Here is a 17,612-nt window from a genome sequence, read left to right on the forward strand (position 1 = left end):
CAGTTTTATAAGTATACTTATAAAATACTTGTTTAAGTGGAAAGGGAACAAAAGAGTCACATGCATAAGTAAATGTGTGTGCTCAGAAGATATTAAAAGATTCAAGAACAGGATGTTAACTCCTTTTGGAGTCAGGGTTTGCCGAAGTCAAGTGGTAACATAAAATGTGTCATCATTTAATCAGTTATATACCAAAATGAGGGAACAAAGGCTTTAAAAATATTGTGGAACTTTAAAATCCTCTACTGCTTCTCTCTAGAATGTTAGGTCCTCAATGAAAAAGTCAGCTCTAGGAATTGTTTACACTCTAAGTTTTCTGAACAAGAGTAGCTACCACTGACATAACAAATATGTAGTGTCGGTATCTCACACTGGTATAAGAAGTGATTTGCCCTAGTCTGCACTAGGGTTTTATATTGATGAAACTACAACTGATGAAAAAAATCTCCAGCACAGACCAGACATTAATTGTTAGGTATGTAATTATATCTCTTAGCATTGATGTTTTTGCTCTAGGAGTATGTTAAATGTGCCTACAGATTGAGATAGAAACAATAATAATTTATAAATAAAATATTGACTATAATGAAGATAATTTGATTTCTCATTTTAATATTATGTTTCATACTTGTGATGCTAAGGTAAAACAATCATTTTTCAGAATCTGGTTAAAATAGTAATGCTTGGTGGCCATTTGTCAGGATTTTTCTTTTCCCACCAAACACTTTAATTAGGGCAAGTTTGCATATATTCCACTTCCCACTTCAGATCCTTTTTTTAAAATCATGATTATCATTATATAATAATTGCACTGTGGTAGCACCTATGAACCCCAGATAGGGACCAGGGCCCCATTGTACTAGAAACATATGCACATCCATAATGAGAAGATAGGCCCTGCCCCCCAAAATTTGCAATCTAAAGCCCAGAGCCTGCAAAGACTTGCATCACATGGTTAACTTTGTACTCTGACTAGTCCTATTGGAGCTAAAGGGTAAACATGTGCCATAAAACCTTTGTAGGAACAGGGCCCAAGTAAATTTTGGGTTTCTCTTTCCTGTTCAGTTATTTGCTGGATTATGGGGGAGCACAGATTGGAATATTTTTTAAGCAGGACATGAAAATTCTTTTCTTCTTCATCACCAGCTCTGAGTGATCTTGATTATCATGTTGTGCTTCATAGCAATTCTTTGTTAATTCAGATATAATTTTGCTCCTTGCATTGCTCCATCACGTGCATTTTTACAACCCTGATTAATCTCAGAACAGCATGAGTTGAGGTACCTGCTTCATTATTCTGAGCAACACTTGAAGATGCTGATCTTTGTATTCTGCACCAAAATTGTGTGTTTGTACAGGGAGTCTCTACCTCCTACAAGAATACATCTATTTTCCTTGGAGGTTTTACAGTGGATGCCATTTAAAAAATGGCCATTTAACATCCTCAACAATAACACAATGTTGCAGTCAATGCCCATTTCTGTGACAATTTTGAGATTATTTAAATCCCCCCCCCCCCCCCAATTCCTCTTCAGGCATATGTTACAAATTGCTCTGGTTGATTCTGCTGCATTCTCTCTCTGGCAAAATTAATCAGTTTCAGAAACCATCATCTATCTAGGATGACTCTGAGAATTGCTCTTCTTCATTTTATTCTTTTCTCTTTTGTTGCTTTCCCTATCTAGAGTTTCTGAAGATAATATTTGTGCCTTGATTTCTAAGGTTAAGCTAATTACTTGTCCCTCTGACCCAATTCTCTCTAATTTACTCCAGGGGCTCTTTCCTCAGGCTTAATTGATGCTATTATAAATTCTTCACTCTCCACTGGGAAGTTTTTATGTGATTTCAGACATGCTTTGGTGAGCACTTTTAACAAGTACTGTCACTGAATTAAGCTATTGTTAACTATCTGCCTCTCATTCTCTCTCTCACTTCTTCTCTTTATTTTTGAACTCCTTATATGTGTGTGTCATATTTTAAAGCCTGTGACTATGTTCACGGTAGTTCCATGCCAGCATGAAAATTTCATGAGACTGGGACTGTAGATACTAGCAGCCAGTAGGAGTATTTCTGACCCAACCTCCTCTCAGGCCTTGCTTTGCTGCAGGGAGGGAGACACCCTCAGACTCCCTATTTCTTTTACTGTTCTTCCTCACTAGCTACTTTATACATCTAATATTTGCATCAAGCAGGAATTGAAGCCACTATCTTGTGTACCTGCTCTACGGTGGTCCAACCAGCAGTACCACAGGGCTAAGTAAGTCCCATGGCACTATCGCTTTCTCTAGACTTCTATGCTAACAGCAGGGGAAACCATTGTCATGGAATCCCCAGAACTCTATTTACTAAATATTTAAAATTAATTTCTACTGCATGAGCTGAGGGACCTTTTTCATTCTGGGTATAAGCTGCTGCTCTACTAAAAAAGCACCACTAGAATTGCTTAATGATCTTTTGACAGGTAAACTGTTTCCAATACTATGGATCATTCAACACTACTTCAGTGCTGATCATCCTGAAGTTTCCACATGGCTTAATGCTTATTTGATTCCCATTGTATACCTTTCATTTTTTTCTGAATCAAGAACCAAATTCTGATGCCACTGAAGTTACTGGAAAAACTTCCATTGAACCTAGTGAGATCCAGGATGCAGCCACAACAAATGGCTCAGGCTTTTGATGTTATGCTCTAAACGTGTTGGTATAACTCAGAATTCAGTACTGGGTCCTTAGCTTTTTTAATTTTATATTTACTTACTCCTCGGGTGTTCTGAGTCATATGGTTTTCATCATCATAATTATGCTGATATCCATTTCTATGATTCCTTTTCTACCAAGGACAGATACTCAAAGAAAAATAACAGATGTCTCCATCTGAATGCCTCACAATGGTTTTTGGTTTTTTTACACTAAGTTCTGACAGAAACTTTCTTAGTTGGGAATGACATTCTGTGTTCTACCCTTGGGTCACATTTTATGGAAGTTAATTCAGCCCTACTGTCCCAGTAACAAGTATAGCTCTACTGTCCTAGTGTTCCCCCAGGATCTTGGGTATTGGTTTTTTTGACACTGACTTCCCTCATTCCATCTTATATTAGTTCTCTAAGTCATATCACTGTCATTTATTTGATCTCAAGGATTGACAAATACTTAATATTTTCAGCTGCTAAAACATCAGTTCTTGCTCTTGTAATTTCATGTTTGGATTGCAGCATTACTATTTTAACCAGTCTTCCTATCCATTCAGTTCTCATCTTTTTTTCTTTCCCCAAACAGTTTAACTTTTTCCATTCTTCATAGTGTTCACATTATAATGTCTGGGTTATTTACTCAACTGCACTAGCTGATCAACAGCCTTAGGGATTTAAATTTAAGTTCAGAGGTATTATCTTATTTAAAATTATTCACTTTATAGCTTCGATATACCAGTCTTAGATAATGCTAGTCTCCATCCCTATCTCCACTACAAATACAAATGTGTCTGTGGATGCAGTTACATCATGACTCAGTTACAACACAGTTCTGTTTTGTAGTGGAGACGGAACCTTCACTGCATTTTGTAACCAGACTGAGCACCCTGCACCTTTAAGCGGGGGGGGGGGGGGGGGGGGGAGGGGGGGGGGGGGGAGAGATTTGGCTGGCTGGCCAAATGAAGGGAACTGTGCGCTTTATGGCTTGGGGGATGACAACTACTGCAAAAGAGTCAGCGTGGTTGCTGACTCATCCCATGGGAATGAGAGGTTTAAAAGAGGCAGCCCTGTGCCTTAACCCTCTCTTTTGCACGGAGCAGTCTAGGAAAGGTATACAGTGACCAGATAAAAGGCTTGGAAAAGGACTTAAAAAGAGGTGTTCAGTAAAGGAGTGAAGGTGCGGGGCGGGGGGGGGGGGGGCGGTTGGGGACTCCTATGATTGGTACAGCAGGGAGCCAACCCCCATTATTATAGCCCACCATAACCCTCCTACGGGGGGCGCGGTGGGGGGCCTTGATGGCAAGGTCCCAGCAATGGATTTGCTGGAGGGACCTGGCTGGAAAAAGAGGGGGAGCTGGTAAAAGCCCCCCAGATAATTATGGAATAAACATGGGGTTACCTCCACTGTACACTTATCTGCAGGGTAGTCCCAGACATCTAATAATAAAGTTGCGGCCTGATTAAACCCATGTCAAATTTTCCTGACCTTCGTTCGGTATAGTCAGACAATAAAGCCTTGGACACATCAGGACCTGTGACATGGACATAATCTTTTTCTAGTGTTGTCTGGGTCTGGTCTGAGTCTTAATCCCAGTGCATCCTCCCATCTCAATTTGGTGGCATGCCGGTCCACTTCAAACAAAGTCAAGTAATTCACTCAGTATTTTTTTCAGTTCCTTTTAATTGCATGTTTTATTATTGTCCTGTATTTTCCTTTAAAATGGACTGAAAGTGTTATATAAAAAAATCAAATAATATCTTATTTTTCCCATCCATTTTGCTTTGTTGGCAGATACTCAGAAAACTACATTTCTGACAAATATTTACTTTAAAAAAATCTTTTAAAGAAGAGTAAAAATTGAGATAGCATTTCCTCAGACAGATGAACTCCTCAAACACCACAAATATAGGGTTCTGCTATACAGTAATCCCTGCCAGTCTTCTTGAGTTGTCACTGGTTTGAAAAGCAAGAGAGAATCTTCTTTATTCAGTTTTACAAGATACAATTGTAACTTTTGTTCCTATAAATGATTTCCTGGCCCCTGGGGTAATAAATTACTATCAGGAGCACTGGAGACAGCCATAAACGTATGAGAAAGTGATTCTGCCCATCAGTGAGAACAAGGAGTCAACCCCCTTCTTAGTTCTTTGTCTGGTGAATTGTGTCTATTGTTCTCCTGAAACAAATCCAGAAAATGAAGGACAACATGAACCCACACCACAGACAAACTCATTGGAATGAGTTCACTCTTTAGGGAAGATACACCTTTTAAAATGTCCTTTACTACAGTATCTACTGTTTAACTGACAAACTTTAATATTATGAAGGATGATAAACTACAAGCAATAAGTGTTTAAATATTTATTAGGTGAACATGCTTATCAGGGCTAGAAGCAGCTGCAATGTGGATGAACAGGACAGTTTATTTTTCAATCCTTGATAGGGTATGTCACAGATTAAAATAAAACCACGCTCCTTGTTTGATTAAATATTCAGGAAACAGTAGAGTACTGAGATGGGAAAGCTCTTATAATGAACCTATAAACACTTCTTTGTTCAGAGAACTCTTCTGCCAAATAGTCCAGTCACAAATATTGCACCTTTTCTGGTGTAACACTTTACCTGTCATCCTCCCAAACCAGAAGATTAAAGAGAGAGTTTTCAGGCTGGACTATTGCATTTAAGGAAATAATCCTCCAACTAAATTAAAAAAAAGATGTAAAATTGTCACTGTGGAATCATTTGGCATAAAGGGAGCACAGAGTGAATTCTACTCAGCTGAAATACCTTATGTTGCTTCTCTCAAGGCCAAACATTTTTTTCCCTTTCCAAATTAACAGTTCAGCTCTAATTATTTAAAAAAGGCTCTTTAACACATAGTAATGTCTATTTGTTGGTGTCACATAGAGTGAAATACTTGCAGCTCCTCTAAATTTTCCCTTTCACCAAAATAAAATGTGATTTTTCAGGGAATAAAGAACACTTTAGTTGCCTGAGACAAATATGAGATTTGCTTAGTGAGGCATGTTGCCAGTTTTCAAAAGTACTGTGATCACTGGCAGAAATGGCAGAAGCTCACAATCAACCAATATGCCAGTTCTTGTAAAAACTAACAGAATCTGTTTTCCATATATGAAAAGTTGCAGAGCAAAAACTGGTGTCTGTAGAGCTGTATTCAATACCCTCCCATCCTCTAACACATCACCACAATTTTTAAGTATACTTAATTCTGTTTCATTTGGCTTCTGAAAATAGAAAGATTATATTATATGATGCACCTCATCCCAAATTAAGCCTAAAATGCGCATTCATGAGAGAGTATCAGCTAGTGATTATAGTAGGGGAAAGGGAAAGAGGACTTCTGGGTCCTGGCTCCTGAACTTGTCACTGACCTGCTAGGTGTTCTGAATAAGTCGTTTATCTTCTAATGCCTCAGTTTCCCCACTGGTAATAATACATTACAGGGATGCAGTGAGGTTTCGTTAATAAAGGTGTGTAAAGTGCTCTGTGATTCTCAAATGAAAATTGCTATAAAAATATTCTTTGAGATTTGCAAAACAGGCTAGGAGGATTAATGTGCCTAAATCTCCTACACTGTTCTGAAAAATCTCTAGTGTTATCATCTCTATTCAGTGAAGGTCTGTTGCAGAGATGCTTATACCTGCAGTCTGCATTCATGGCTTTTAGCAAGGCTGGTTAATTTGAAAAGGCTTGCCAATAAATAAAATGAGACCATCAGCATTATTTCAAGAAAGATCTTTAAATGATGGTTGATAATTCTAACAGTAGGATTAAATTTCAAATTCCCCCTCCCCCCAAAAAAGATGAAACAAAACTTCAGTACTAGAGGGTATAAAAATCATAGGAGGTATAAAAACCTATTTTGCTATTCTGTTTATTAATTGATCCACGCTCTCCCTTAATGCTTGGGCTAACTTTAATTTGCCATTCATGATGGGTTTGGATACTTTTCCAAAATTAGGTTTCCTTCCCACACTGTTCTCACTCTGTAACCTCTTGCCCTACCCTTTTCTCATCTCTCCTACACACAAAAGCGTCATTGAGACAACTAACTCCCATAATGGTTTATGCCAACAAGTGGCTGCTTCAAGTCGAAACTGATGTATCGTCTAGGACTGGTAAAGCATATTAAATATACCGTGGCTGATTTCCTCCTTTCATGTGGCTAGGATACCTGTACGTCAGTCATCTACTGTACTCTCTGTAGTTATCACACAAAAACATTTATTTATTTGATTCTTACCTTTTCAATTTTCTCATCTAGCATTCTGAAGAATTCCTGTTGGCTTTCAGAGATGTGCATGCTGAAAGACATGAGGGAAGAGTGTCTATGTAGGCACAGATTTATCTATTTTCAAATTAATACAGTATTCCAAAATTATTTAGAGATCCAATCTCAGACTCTGGATTACCACTTGGAAAGAGATGTACTTTGTGCTTATGCCAACAATGACAGTAACATCAAATGGCATATGTAACACTGGAAAGCTCCCCACTCCAAAGCTGTATAGAATTCTGTCAGAAGCGGTCTAAGGGCCCAGTAGTGCAAGGTACTGAGTCAGTGAGAGTTCTTTAGACAGGCTGAAACTCCCATTAACTGACAAAGTTTTGCCCATATAAGGACTGGAGGATTTGGCTGAATGTATGCATGTTACTCCCATTAATGCTATTAGGAATTGTGTGCATATCAAGAGGAGACTGAATTCCTTCAGCATCTTTTCTTTTTGTCAGACAGACTGCAGGAACTTAATATTCAGCTACATTCTCCAGAGGCGGAGGCTGAACTAGCCAAGTACTGACAGACCCCTCTGTGTTGAAACTGAAGATTTCTAAGATTGTAGAGTGCACCATCACACCAATCAGAGGCCTACAATGTGAAACTAAAGCCCATTTTATAACCTTACCCTGAAAGGTCCTTTTGTAGAGCACAGTCTTACCACAGTCAAGCTCCATGTTAAATAGTCGGGAATCTGTTGCACAACTCTCTTTTTTTAATCCCCAGACGGGAGTTTCACTGCTCTCAGACACTCAGATCATTTACTTCCATTAACTCCGCAGCACCAGGAGGCTCACGTTTTAGTGAAACTGTGTTTTGCATTAGTGTGCAGCATTGGAAAATACTATTATTAGTTATCTGTAAAGCGCTGACAGCATGCTTGTATGAAACAAGACACAAAAGACAACAGACAGGCCTTGCCCCCAGGGGAGCTTACAATCTGAAAATACAGAAAGGTCAGATACAAAAAAAGGACAGGGACATTCAGAGGATGGTGCTTAGAGGGGTCTTTTTAAAAAAACAACAATAAAGTATTGGGCGATGAGAGCATTTTTAGTGATGTGGATAAGCCTATTTGTGGAGCTCACAGGAAAGTGAGTTTTCAGGTGAGATTTGAATGAAAAGAGGGTCTGGTGTGGTGTCTGGCACATTAGGATAGAGCAGGAATGCCAGGCACTGATCAAAGCATAAAGGAAGAGTGAGAAATAGAAAAGGGGTGCAGATCTTAACAATGCTGTCGGACAGTTAAAGAGAAACTGCAGTTTGATAATGCCACTATTTAACTAATATGAAAAGTTGATCCAGCTTGTTAAATTCAACTCCCAAATTGTCCCGAGGTTTGACTTTTTCAGTATGATACTTTGAGCTGTAACAAGTTAATAACCCACTCAAATGCCCAATGACATGGTCTAACAAAGCCATGCATGTATGCTGTATCTGCTATCAGGATGAGGATATACAGCGCTCTGCTCATGTTAGGACCTTGAATGAAAATTAGGTTTGAAAGAGAGGGAGGGAAGCTGGAAGTTAAATTACAATCTAGGTCAATTTATTCAGCAAGAAAGAATTTTAAAGAGTGGATTAAAATAAGTGAATAATATCGAAGTTTTAGAACCAAAGAAAACAATTTGTTCATGTCATTACTTCAGATCTGCTTTCTATAACTATTAGGCTTACTGCATTGCCAACCAGTTTTCAGTAAGGGCATATATAGGTCACAAACTAATTTCTCTATCTGAGATACAGCACACACACTGTGTTGGTGTGGACAGAAACATAACTCTGATACATCATTTATAAGATAACGTAGCAATTTAGCTCCAGCAGATAACCCAATTGACATGCAAAGTATGACAGAGACAACCAGAATGAGCAAACAAGCACGACAGCCTAGTTATCATACTACATTTTCTTAGGAGGAAAGAGCATTTGAAATTCATGTCTGCCTCCACAGCTCTCAAAGTGCCAGCTTCCAACACAATAATAAGAGACTTTCAGGGCCTACCAAAGATGTCATTTTCAGGAAGACTATTTAATTACTGGAAAAAAATTATCTACTGCTATGTGGGTAAAAAGATCATTCAAAATAGTTTATTAGAATACTTCTATCATTAAAAGTCTGTATAAACTGTCACTGTAATAAACCGTTATCTTCAGAAGTGCATAACTTGGCAGTAAAATTGCCATCGTGTTGGAGATGCAATACAGAAAATGCTGACTTAATAGATACTCTCTGGAATTGTGTAAAATTACAATAATACTGGGAATACATAAAGCAAAGAGTGAATGAACTACTGGAAGAGAATGAAAACTACCCAAGGATCTAAGGTGGTACTCTGGGGTATTCCTCTTCAAGAAAATGCTTTTGACAAATAGAAATGTCTGAATAATCTTTTTTCTTGTGATATTTTATGTGTTAGACATCACGAGAAATCTGAAACTATCTTGATGTGTATGCATTTTATAAGTTTCATAGTGTGCCACTAGTTAAGAATGAGTTGATACAGGGAAATAATGTTTTACAAAAATTTGGATTCCATGGCTAGATACAATAGTACAAAAAAGATTATTTCTTTCATTATACTTCCTAAAGTCCCCATCCTGAGATTTATGCACGTGAGTAGTTCCAATTACTTAATGGGATTAATCACATATGTAGACGATAATTGTCTGAGTAAGTCTTTGCAAGATCTGGGCTTTGATTTGTAAAATCCAAGTTCTGCTAGGTGTAGCAGTAATCGCCATGATTGTACTTGTACACTTAATTCAACAAAAACTGATATTTAACAAGTGATTAGCTAGTAAGTTGGTATCCAGACCTGCAAAGATGTTTGTGTAAATGTATACATGAATTCAGTGGAAATACTTCTGTAAGTAAAGCCTGTCAGTGGGTAAGTGTTGGCAGGATCAGGTCATGTTGGATAAATAGTGCAGGTTTTACAGAACAGCCTAATGTTATAAGAGAGAACAGTATATTTATTTTTGTAGAAAGACAACAGAACTTGCCTATTATCTTATCAAGGAGCATTTCTTTTGTTAAATCTGGTTTCTGTAGGAACGTTTTAAACTCCTGCTTGAAAACAAAAAAGGATCAACCAAATTACATAGAAAATAAATCGTTAATCTCTTCCTGCCTCAGATGCAGCTGAACAGATGGCTGACTAAAGTAATTTTTTCCCTTTAACCCAATCTGATAGTCACCAAGCTAGCAGTGGTAGCCAGAGAGGAAGAGCTACATTGTGCTCCTGTATCCAAGCGTGTCTTTACATCCATGAACATGGTTTGAGTGAAGTAAAATACTGCAGTACTTACTGCCTTGTTGAAGGGTACAAATTGTCCCTCTCACCCAAATGAATTGCTTTCCATTTATATCTGTTTTCTAGACTAAAAAAAAATAATAAAAAAGCTGCACTGTATTTCAAGGACTCTCTTGAAAGTTATATGATGTGACAATTTGCACAATGTACTTTGAATGCAGCAAGTTTAAGTTTATACTGTGCCTGTAGGGCTCTTATCTCTAGTAAAGAACAGTGTCTCCTTTATTGCTTAGAATGCAACAACACTGCTTTATCATTTCACTGTTAAGTACCAAATCTATGCTACCATGAAATCTCTTATTTTCAATTCAGTTGGTGACTAAAATGTAATGGTGATTGAGATATGAAACAAGTAATTAATACTGGCAACTAATACTGTCATAAGAGGTAAATATGGCAAGGCAGTGCTGTGTTTAATACTGACTGATTTCAAAAGGAAATAGCAAGAGAACTTTAATCTAAGGGTTGCATAAACTGACTGCAACATAGCACACTGTCAGCATATAACAAACACCATCATCATCTTAAATGGAAGTAGTTTAGTCTAATTCCCAAATTTGTTATGCTGTTTATCTACCAAAGTAAGCCTAAACATTGGACAGAATCTTTGTAAATAACATCTGGTTAGGGTGCGGGTGAATGTGTATTTATTTATGTGTATAAACAAATGTATCATATGAGAACTATAATGTAGTGAGGTACCCTGGGAAGGTGTGGCAGGGTAAATCTATGCAACAAGAAAAACAAGTTTTGCATCTTTGAAAATCAAGCCAAGAACAAGGTATTGCAAGGATGGCTGAAGTTCAGCCTCTGACCCACCTAATACCTATGGAATTGTACAGCATGTCTCAAGGGTACTTCCATCATGAATACAGCCATGCTCAGAGACTAAATATCCTGGCATGCAATGACTCTGCTTGATCTGAGCAGTTCTCAATAGGCCATCCATCTGCAAGAAAAATGTGAGGATGGCTGCATTCTTCTCTGTTTTATTTAAGCTAGGTGTGACCCTTCGGTTGTTGGGGGAGCTACCAATGCAACCTTTACTTGGGCAAAGTTTGGATATTTTGGGGGTACTGTTTTAATTCAATAAGCATTCATTTCTATTAAAATTATGGAGTGTAACTTACTTTGCTCTGGGTTGATGTACTAATCCTGGAACCTCTTTGTTAGATTTAAGTCTTACATTTGAACTGGCACTTTTTTCCTGAAACACACAAAAACACATATACAATCAGCATTTATTAAACATACTTTCTGTATATTTGTCCTCAGAATGTTACTCTCTAGTACAGAGAAACCAGCCTCTGCAAATGGATTTGTAAAAATCCAGGTATTTATAAACATAAAGCATTAACCATGAGGAAACCAAATAAAAAAATCTTTTAAGGAAATCTAGAACAGTTCTGTAATAGTACAGCTAGCGGCCTACAGATACTCTTGTTAAAAATGACAAACGTGGACCCGATGGCTCAGAGGATTTGTAATAGGATACAGAACCTTGGGTCTCCAGGTCACTGGTTCAAATCTAACACAGGCTGGTAGTGATCAAAGTTGTTATTATCAGATGACTGTCTAGTGGCCTGTGCAAATCTGAGTCTAGTTACTCGTAGACAGGTTACCTGCCAAGCAGCACTAATTGGCACCTTTCATGAGGTGGTGAGGCAAAATACTGAATGGTCACAGAGACTGAACTAACCTTTTACCTATAGAGTTAGCTCTCTCAAAAAGAGGGCTGGAGTTAAAGACTTCCGTCTCCCAGGCTGTCAATTCAGCACCTTGTTGAAAGTGCTAAGATCACACTCACACACTCAATTGCCAAGTTCTCTCTCTTTCTCATGCACATGCACACTTTAGTTCTTTTGTAGCTCAAAACATGGGTGGGTGGATAAGTAAAGCAGCAGCAGCAAATTTTGGGGGCATGGTAATGGAAAGAAGTATCACTGAAGAAACTTCTTTACGTAGAACTGTTAGAGCTTTAAATTAAAGTCAAGTCAATATTAGGAGTAAACTGTAGGCATGCATTTGTCATAGTGCAGCTGACCAGAGCGAGCAACACAGGGAGAACAAAAAATCAAATGTGGTTGTAAAATTAATAAAGGAGCAGTTATGAAGATTTTACCTATTCGGACATAAAATAAGACAGAAAGGGACAAAAGAATAAATCAAGCAATATGCTTATGGGCAGGTACACAATTGTGTCCTGTACACAGAATAATTAAACCAAAAAAAAAAGGGGGAGGGGGGCAAAAAAAGAGAAAATCCTTGGCTTGGCTTTGAGCCAGCATTTCAAGGTAACACCTTGTTTTCAGTACAAAAATTTGCTATGAATCAAAAAACTTGGCATACAAGGTGTCACTTACCTTGACAAAATTTTGAAAAGAATATGGTCATTTTTTACTTAAATATTATTAAAGTGATTTGCATTAGAAATATCTGACAGTACAGATGGTGTAGAACAGTCAAATGTTAGGCTATCAACTAAATAAATCAATCTAATTTCCTTGGCACTTGGCTGCTGTGACCATTTTTGAAAAGTTAAACACAAAAAAATAATTTTTAGATTTTGTCTGTCTTCTATAGTCTCATTTAAAAAACCTGAATGGATCAATCACTTTAAATTATTTTTAATAATAGGCTGGTGAGTTACTTGATTTTAAAAGTGGGTCAATATACAATTAATTCTTGAATGAATAATTCCATAAGGACTGGAAGCATCAACTTTCTATACATGCTTGACACTTTTTCTGGTGCAAATCACTGTAACCTTTCTGAAAGGACTGCAGACTAAGTGGTATCTTACTTGAAAATGAGTTAATAAAATTCAGGAAAAAACAAGCCTAAACTTGGGCCTTCACTCATATCTTTACATCTTACCAGTCATTATCTCACCATTATTCAATGGAACAATGCTGAAGCATCAGGATAAAGAGTGCATCCCATCTTCTGAATTCATTTGCTTTCATAGCATTTTTTAATCTTGCTTCAACAGTTATTTGTCGATGACTTTTTTTGTGCATGTAAGATAAGCCAATAAAATTGTCAAGTGAAAGAGGAGTAGATCTCAAGGCTAATCAGAGGGAAAGAGAGATGCTAGGCTGGTAACTTATCAGAAACAGAGGTACAAGATCAACTTCCAGTCTCATATACATGGCATGTCTTGCTGTTGTATCCCAAAATATCTGCTGCTGTGCTAGCCAGCATGTGATAATGGATATTGGAGACATATAGTGATGTGTATCACATATCTGGAGTTAGAATACAACCCAAAGTATGCAAGTTCAGTGGCTACAGGTGCACGCCACCTAGTAATGAAAATAGAAGTTGAATTCTGTGATCCCCACTTTCTCAACACTCATATGCCACACCTCTTTTCATACCACTTCCTGCACTCCTCCCAAAGATACACACCATGTCTCTGCCAATTTCTATCACCAGTGCAAAGTAAAAGAAAAGAGAGCTGTGATTTACACCTTGCTCTGGTTTCAAGCAGAGCTAAACTACATCAGTGTAAATCACAACTTTCCTTGTCTAGTGCAAACTCCAAAAGTAGTTTAGCTACATGGGTGACTGGAATCAGGACAATCCCCACTACTGACAAGGCCTTGGTTGGCTTCTGAGGAGAAACTTGTCAATCAAGAGCAATTAAAAGACCAGAGAAAAAAATAATTTGCCTTTATATAGAGACTTCTGTTCATAGATCTGAAAGCAGCATACAAAAAATTAATTAAGGTAGCCCCCACTGCCCTGGTCATAGTTTTATACCCATGCTACAGATGACAAAACAGGTGCAGAAAGATTACCAAGGTCACTTTGGAAAAATTCATGGTAGAGCTGGGAACAGATTCCCAGATCTCGACTTCCAGTCCTGTGTTTTTGTGATCATTTCTATTACCCTACGAAATGGGCATCAATAATTAATACATTTCAATTATTTTATCTAATCAGAGTATGTTTCTTCTCCCCTGGATTCTCCATCTGTTGCTCAGCTGGAGTAATGGGCAGAATAAAAGGAATTAAAAAAAATAAATAAATAACCCCAGAAAACAAATAAAAACTGCGCCCAAATCATTCTTGTAAGGTTCTGTCTTAAGCTGGCTCATCGCTATGTTTATAGCTATTATTTACCAGCAATATTTTGTAACATAGGACAAATATTTGCTCTATAAAAATAGATTTCCATAAATAGTTCTCCAAAGCATAAACAAAATATATCAAATATTTCCCATAATTTGGAAGACAAATTAATTCAGTAATAATTAATTGTCTGAATTCTTATATCAAATAAAATCAACCAACAAAAACTTACAAATGATTTGGAACTATCAGGCTATGTATTTGGTGAGCCTATGTAACTATGCAGTGCTATTTATGTTACTCTTCTCCACCCCCATAAACACATCCTTATTTTGTGCCGAGTTAATTCAGGCACCCATCCTGATAATACTTAATATGCAATACATATATATAACTGTAACCCTTCTGCCCATCTAAGTTGGCAGCAACAAGGGCCGGGTTCTGTATCTAGGGGTTCTGTTTCAATAACGCAATGCAAAACCGGCTTGAGCCCCCACCCAGTGACCTGGGACAATTACATACCACCCCCTGGGTGCCTCTAAGAGGCAATACTTCCCCTCTCGCAAGCACGGAGTCTGAGCGTAACAGAAAGTGTTTAATAACATGAGGTAAACGACATCAGCATTAAATTGGAAAAATACCACAAACAGGATTCATAACACAAACCATGATCAAAAAACCCACCCCAGCAAATTGGGCTGTGTCCTTTCCCTTTGGTTCTTGAATCCAGCAACCCAAAAATCACCCAGAGTCCCCAAAGTCCAACACCCCCAAAGTCTCTTGGGTCCAGCAACCACCCAAAGTCCCAAAAGTCTCTGTCCCTGGTCAGTGCAGCCCCAGAGTAAAAGGGGAGGGGGCACGCAGAGTGTTAAGGGGCACCTTACGTGATTCAAGGCCGGCTGGCCGTCTCTCCGTGGGGTTCCGCCACAGCCTTCACCACGAGCCAGTCCACTTCCTGCCGTCCCACAAACTGCTCCGCTCTACAAGCTGCTCCGCTCCGCTCACCGACCTGTGAGCCGCTCCAGCCGTCCCCGCAAACAGCTCCGCTCGCTGTTCCTTGGGCCGCTCCAACCGCCCCCGCGCCGCTCCTCCAGTCGTCCCCACAAATTGCTCCACCAGCTGCTTAGCAATATAGCTTCAGGCTCCCCCACTAGTTAACACAGTACTCAGTGATCTCAGCTCTTAATAACTTTAGCTCTTTTGTGATTTCAGCTCTTAGCAATTTCAGCTCATAGTAGGGGAGCCCCAGTGCTAGTGCACCATTGGCCCAAAGTGAATTCAGCTCAGCAGCCTGTAACTAGACTCCTAATGGAATCAAAGTTAGCTCTGACATTCAACAGTGGAGAGAGAGAGAGGAGGTAGCGCAATTGGTGTTTCAAACCCTCAGAGGGAGGCCCATACCATCAGGTACAAATACCTGTCCCCATCCTCTCTCAATTCACTGGGCTTTGTAACCCATGCCCCTTGTCAAGCAAGTGCTACTTAGGTAATGGTGAAGGACTCACTCAGTCCTTCTGTCATACAACAGTTCCACTGGCCTTGATTCTCAGAATCAGGGTAACAAAACTTTATTCTTCCTGCCCCAATAACAGAGAAAACTGAGGATCCCACACCAGCCAAAGTAACCACTTTCAGTTGCTGTTGTTTCATGCCAGGCGAGTGGGTGTGCCTATGCAAACAAGATCAGCCCCTGGAGTTCTTTTCCACACTCGCCATAATTCACCACCAGATGTCAGGGTAGAGCTCATCCTGACTCTGCTTACATAACAAATATGTATTTGCTTTAATTTAATCTGACATCAACAGGACTACTCACAAGCATGAATTAAAGCAATTGAGTGAGGCCTTGTCTACATACAAACTTGTTATTATTTAAGTGTTGCTTATTTCAGTTTAACTTAAACCTGTTCACACTCAACAAACTAAACTGAAATAAGCTACTTTTAAAATGAAATAAGAATGGGTTTCCATTGGTTCAGCTATACTGGTTTAAAAACTGATTTAAGTTAAACCGGTACAATTTTCCTGTGTGGATCAGGCCTAATCAAAATAAACTAAATCAAAATGAGTCTGGATTAAACCAAAATAAGAGTTTCCACACAGCCTCTTGCAATTGTTTAACTGAATCCGTTTAAAAATCAAACCTTAAATTAAACCAGTGCAACTCTGCATACAGGCAAGCCCTAAAGCTTTGAAGAACTGGAACCCCAAATTGTAAACTCTTTAGGGTAGGGACTGTGTATTTTTTTATATGTTTGTACAGGGCCTAGCACAATGGGTCCATCCTCCTCAGGGCCTTTGAGCATTACCACAAAATGAAAAACAGCAACAGTAGAAGAAAGGAATGTAATAGTACTCAACTGCATGTAAGCATGTCAAGCCTGTCATTCCTGCGAAATCTCCCAGAGAAACTAGTAAAAGGCCAGCTCAGCTAACTAAAGGCAACATTCTAGAACCAGCACAATCTGGATTAGGCCAGGACACAGAACTGAATCTGCTTCAGTGGCACTGCCAATAGGTAGAGAACAGACATCCATTCTAATCCTCCTGAACCACTCTGCAGTGTTCAACACTGTTGATCATGAGATTCTGCAACCTTACCTGCGAGAGGTGGTTTGAGTCCTTCCTAGAGAGATTCACCCAAAGAGTAGTGATGGGAAATTGCACATCATTCCACTAGAGCCCTCACTTGTGGGGTTCTGCAAGAGTCAATTCTCTTTCCAGTCCTATTCCTATCTACATGCAAGCATTAGGTGAAATGGTGAGAGGACATGGACTCAAGTACCAGCAATATGCGGAGGATACACAGCTCTGCCTATCCTTCACCTCATATGACCACACCACTACCACCAATATGGCCCAACGCTTGGATGAGATCAGCTCATGGATGAAGAACAGCCGGCTGAAGCTGAACCCAACCAAAAGAGAGATGATGCTGGTGGGCGGAGAAAAATATTTTGAGGAGTTTGCAGCCACAGTGCAGTCTCCTTTTACTGAAGGTTCTCATCCACAATTGGTCAATTCAGTCCGTAGTTTAGGAGTACTGTTAGATTCTTCACAGATGCAGAGCTTCCACATCGCAGCAGCAGCAAGTAATGTCTTCCACCATCTCTGATTGGATAGGGGACTCTGTCCCATCATGGGAGATGAAGACCGATCCTCAGTTATTCATGCCTATCTTCCATCTTGGCAGGATTACAGCAATGCAATATACCTGGGCACTCAGGAAA

At 38.9% G+C, this 17,612-nt stretch overlaps 1 protein-coding gene across 10 annotated transcripts in view; it reads right to left on the bottom strand.

Moving 5' to 3' along the window:
• C8H1orf21 (chromosome 8 C1orf21 homolog) overlaps nt 1-17,612 on the bottom strand; it is a 241,691-nt gene that overhangs the window by 64,681 nt on the left and 159,398 nt on the right. For 9 of the 10 annotated variants that reach the window (XR_006174694.2, XM_042851283.2, XM_065555654.1 and 6 more), the window contains 2 exons: nt 11,436-11,512; nt 6,956-7,016 (listed from right to left, as the gene is read on the bottom strand). Coding sequence is in view for 9 of the 10 variants with exons in the window: in XM_042851283.2 (XP_042707217.1) it covers nt 6,956-7,016; nt 11,436-11,512 (138 nt within the window). In the remaining variant the exon portion in view is untranslated. Of the gene's footprint in view, nt 1-4,353; nt 4,868-6,955; nt 7,017-11,435; nt 11,513-17,612 lie in introns of those variants that run through there. The other variant, XM_005290717.4, reaches the window with a different exon arrangement.

The sequence above is a fragment of the Chrysemys picta genome, chromosome 8, assembly GCF_011386835.1.
Source record: "Chrysemys picta bellii isolate R12L10 chromosome 8, ASM1138683v2, whole genome shotgun sequence".
Lineage (NCBI taxonomy): Eukaryota > Metazoa > Chordata > Testudines > Emydidae > Chrysemys > Chrysemys picta.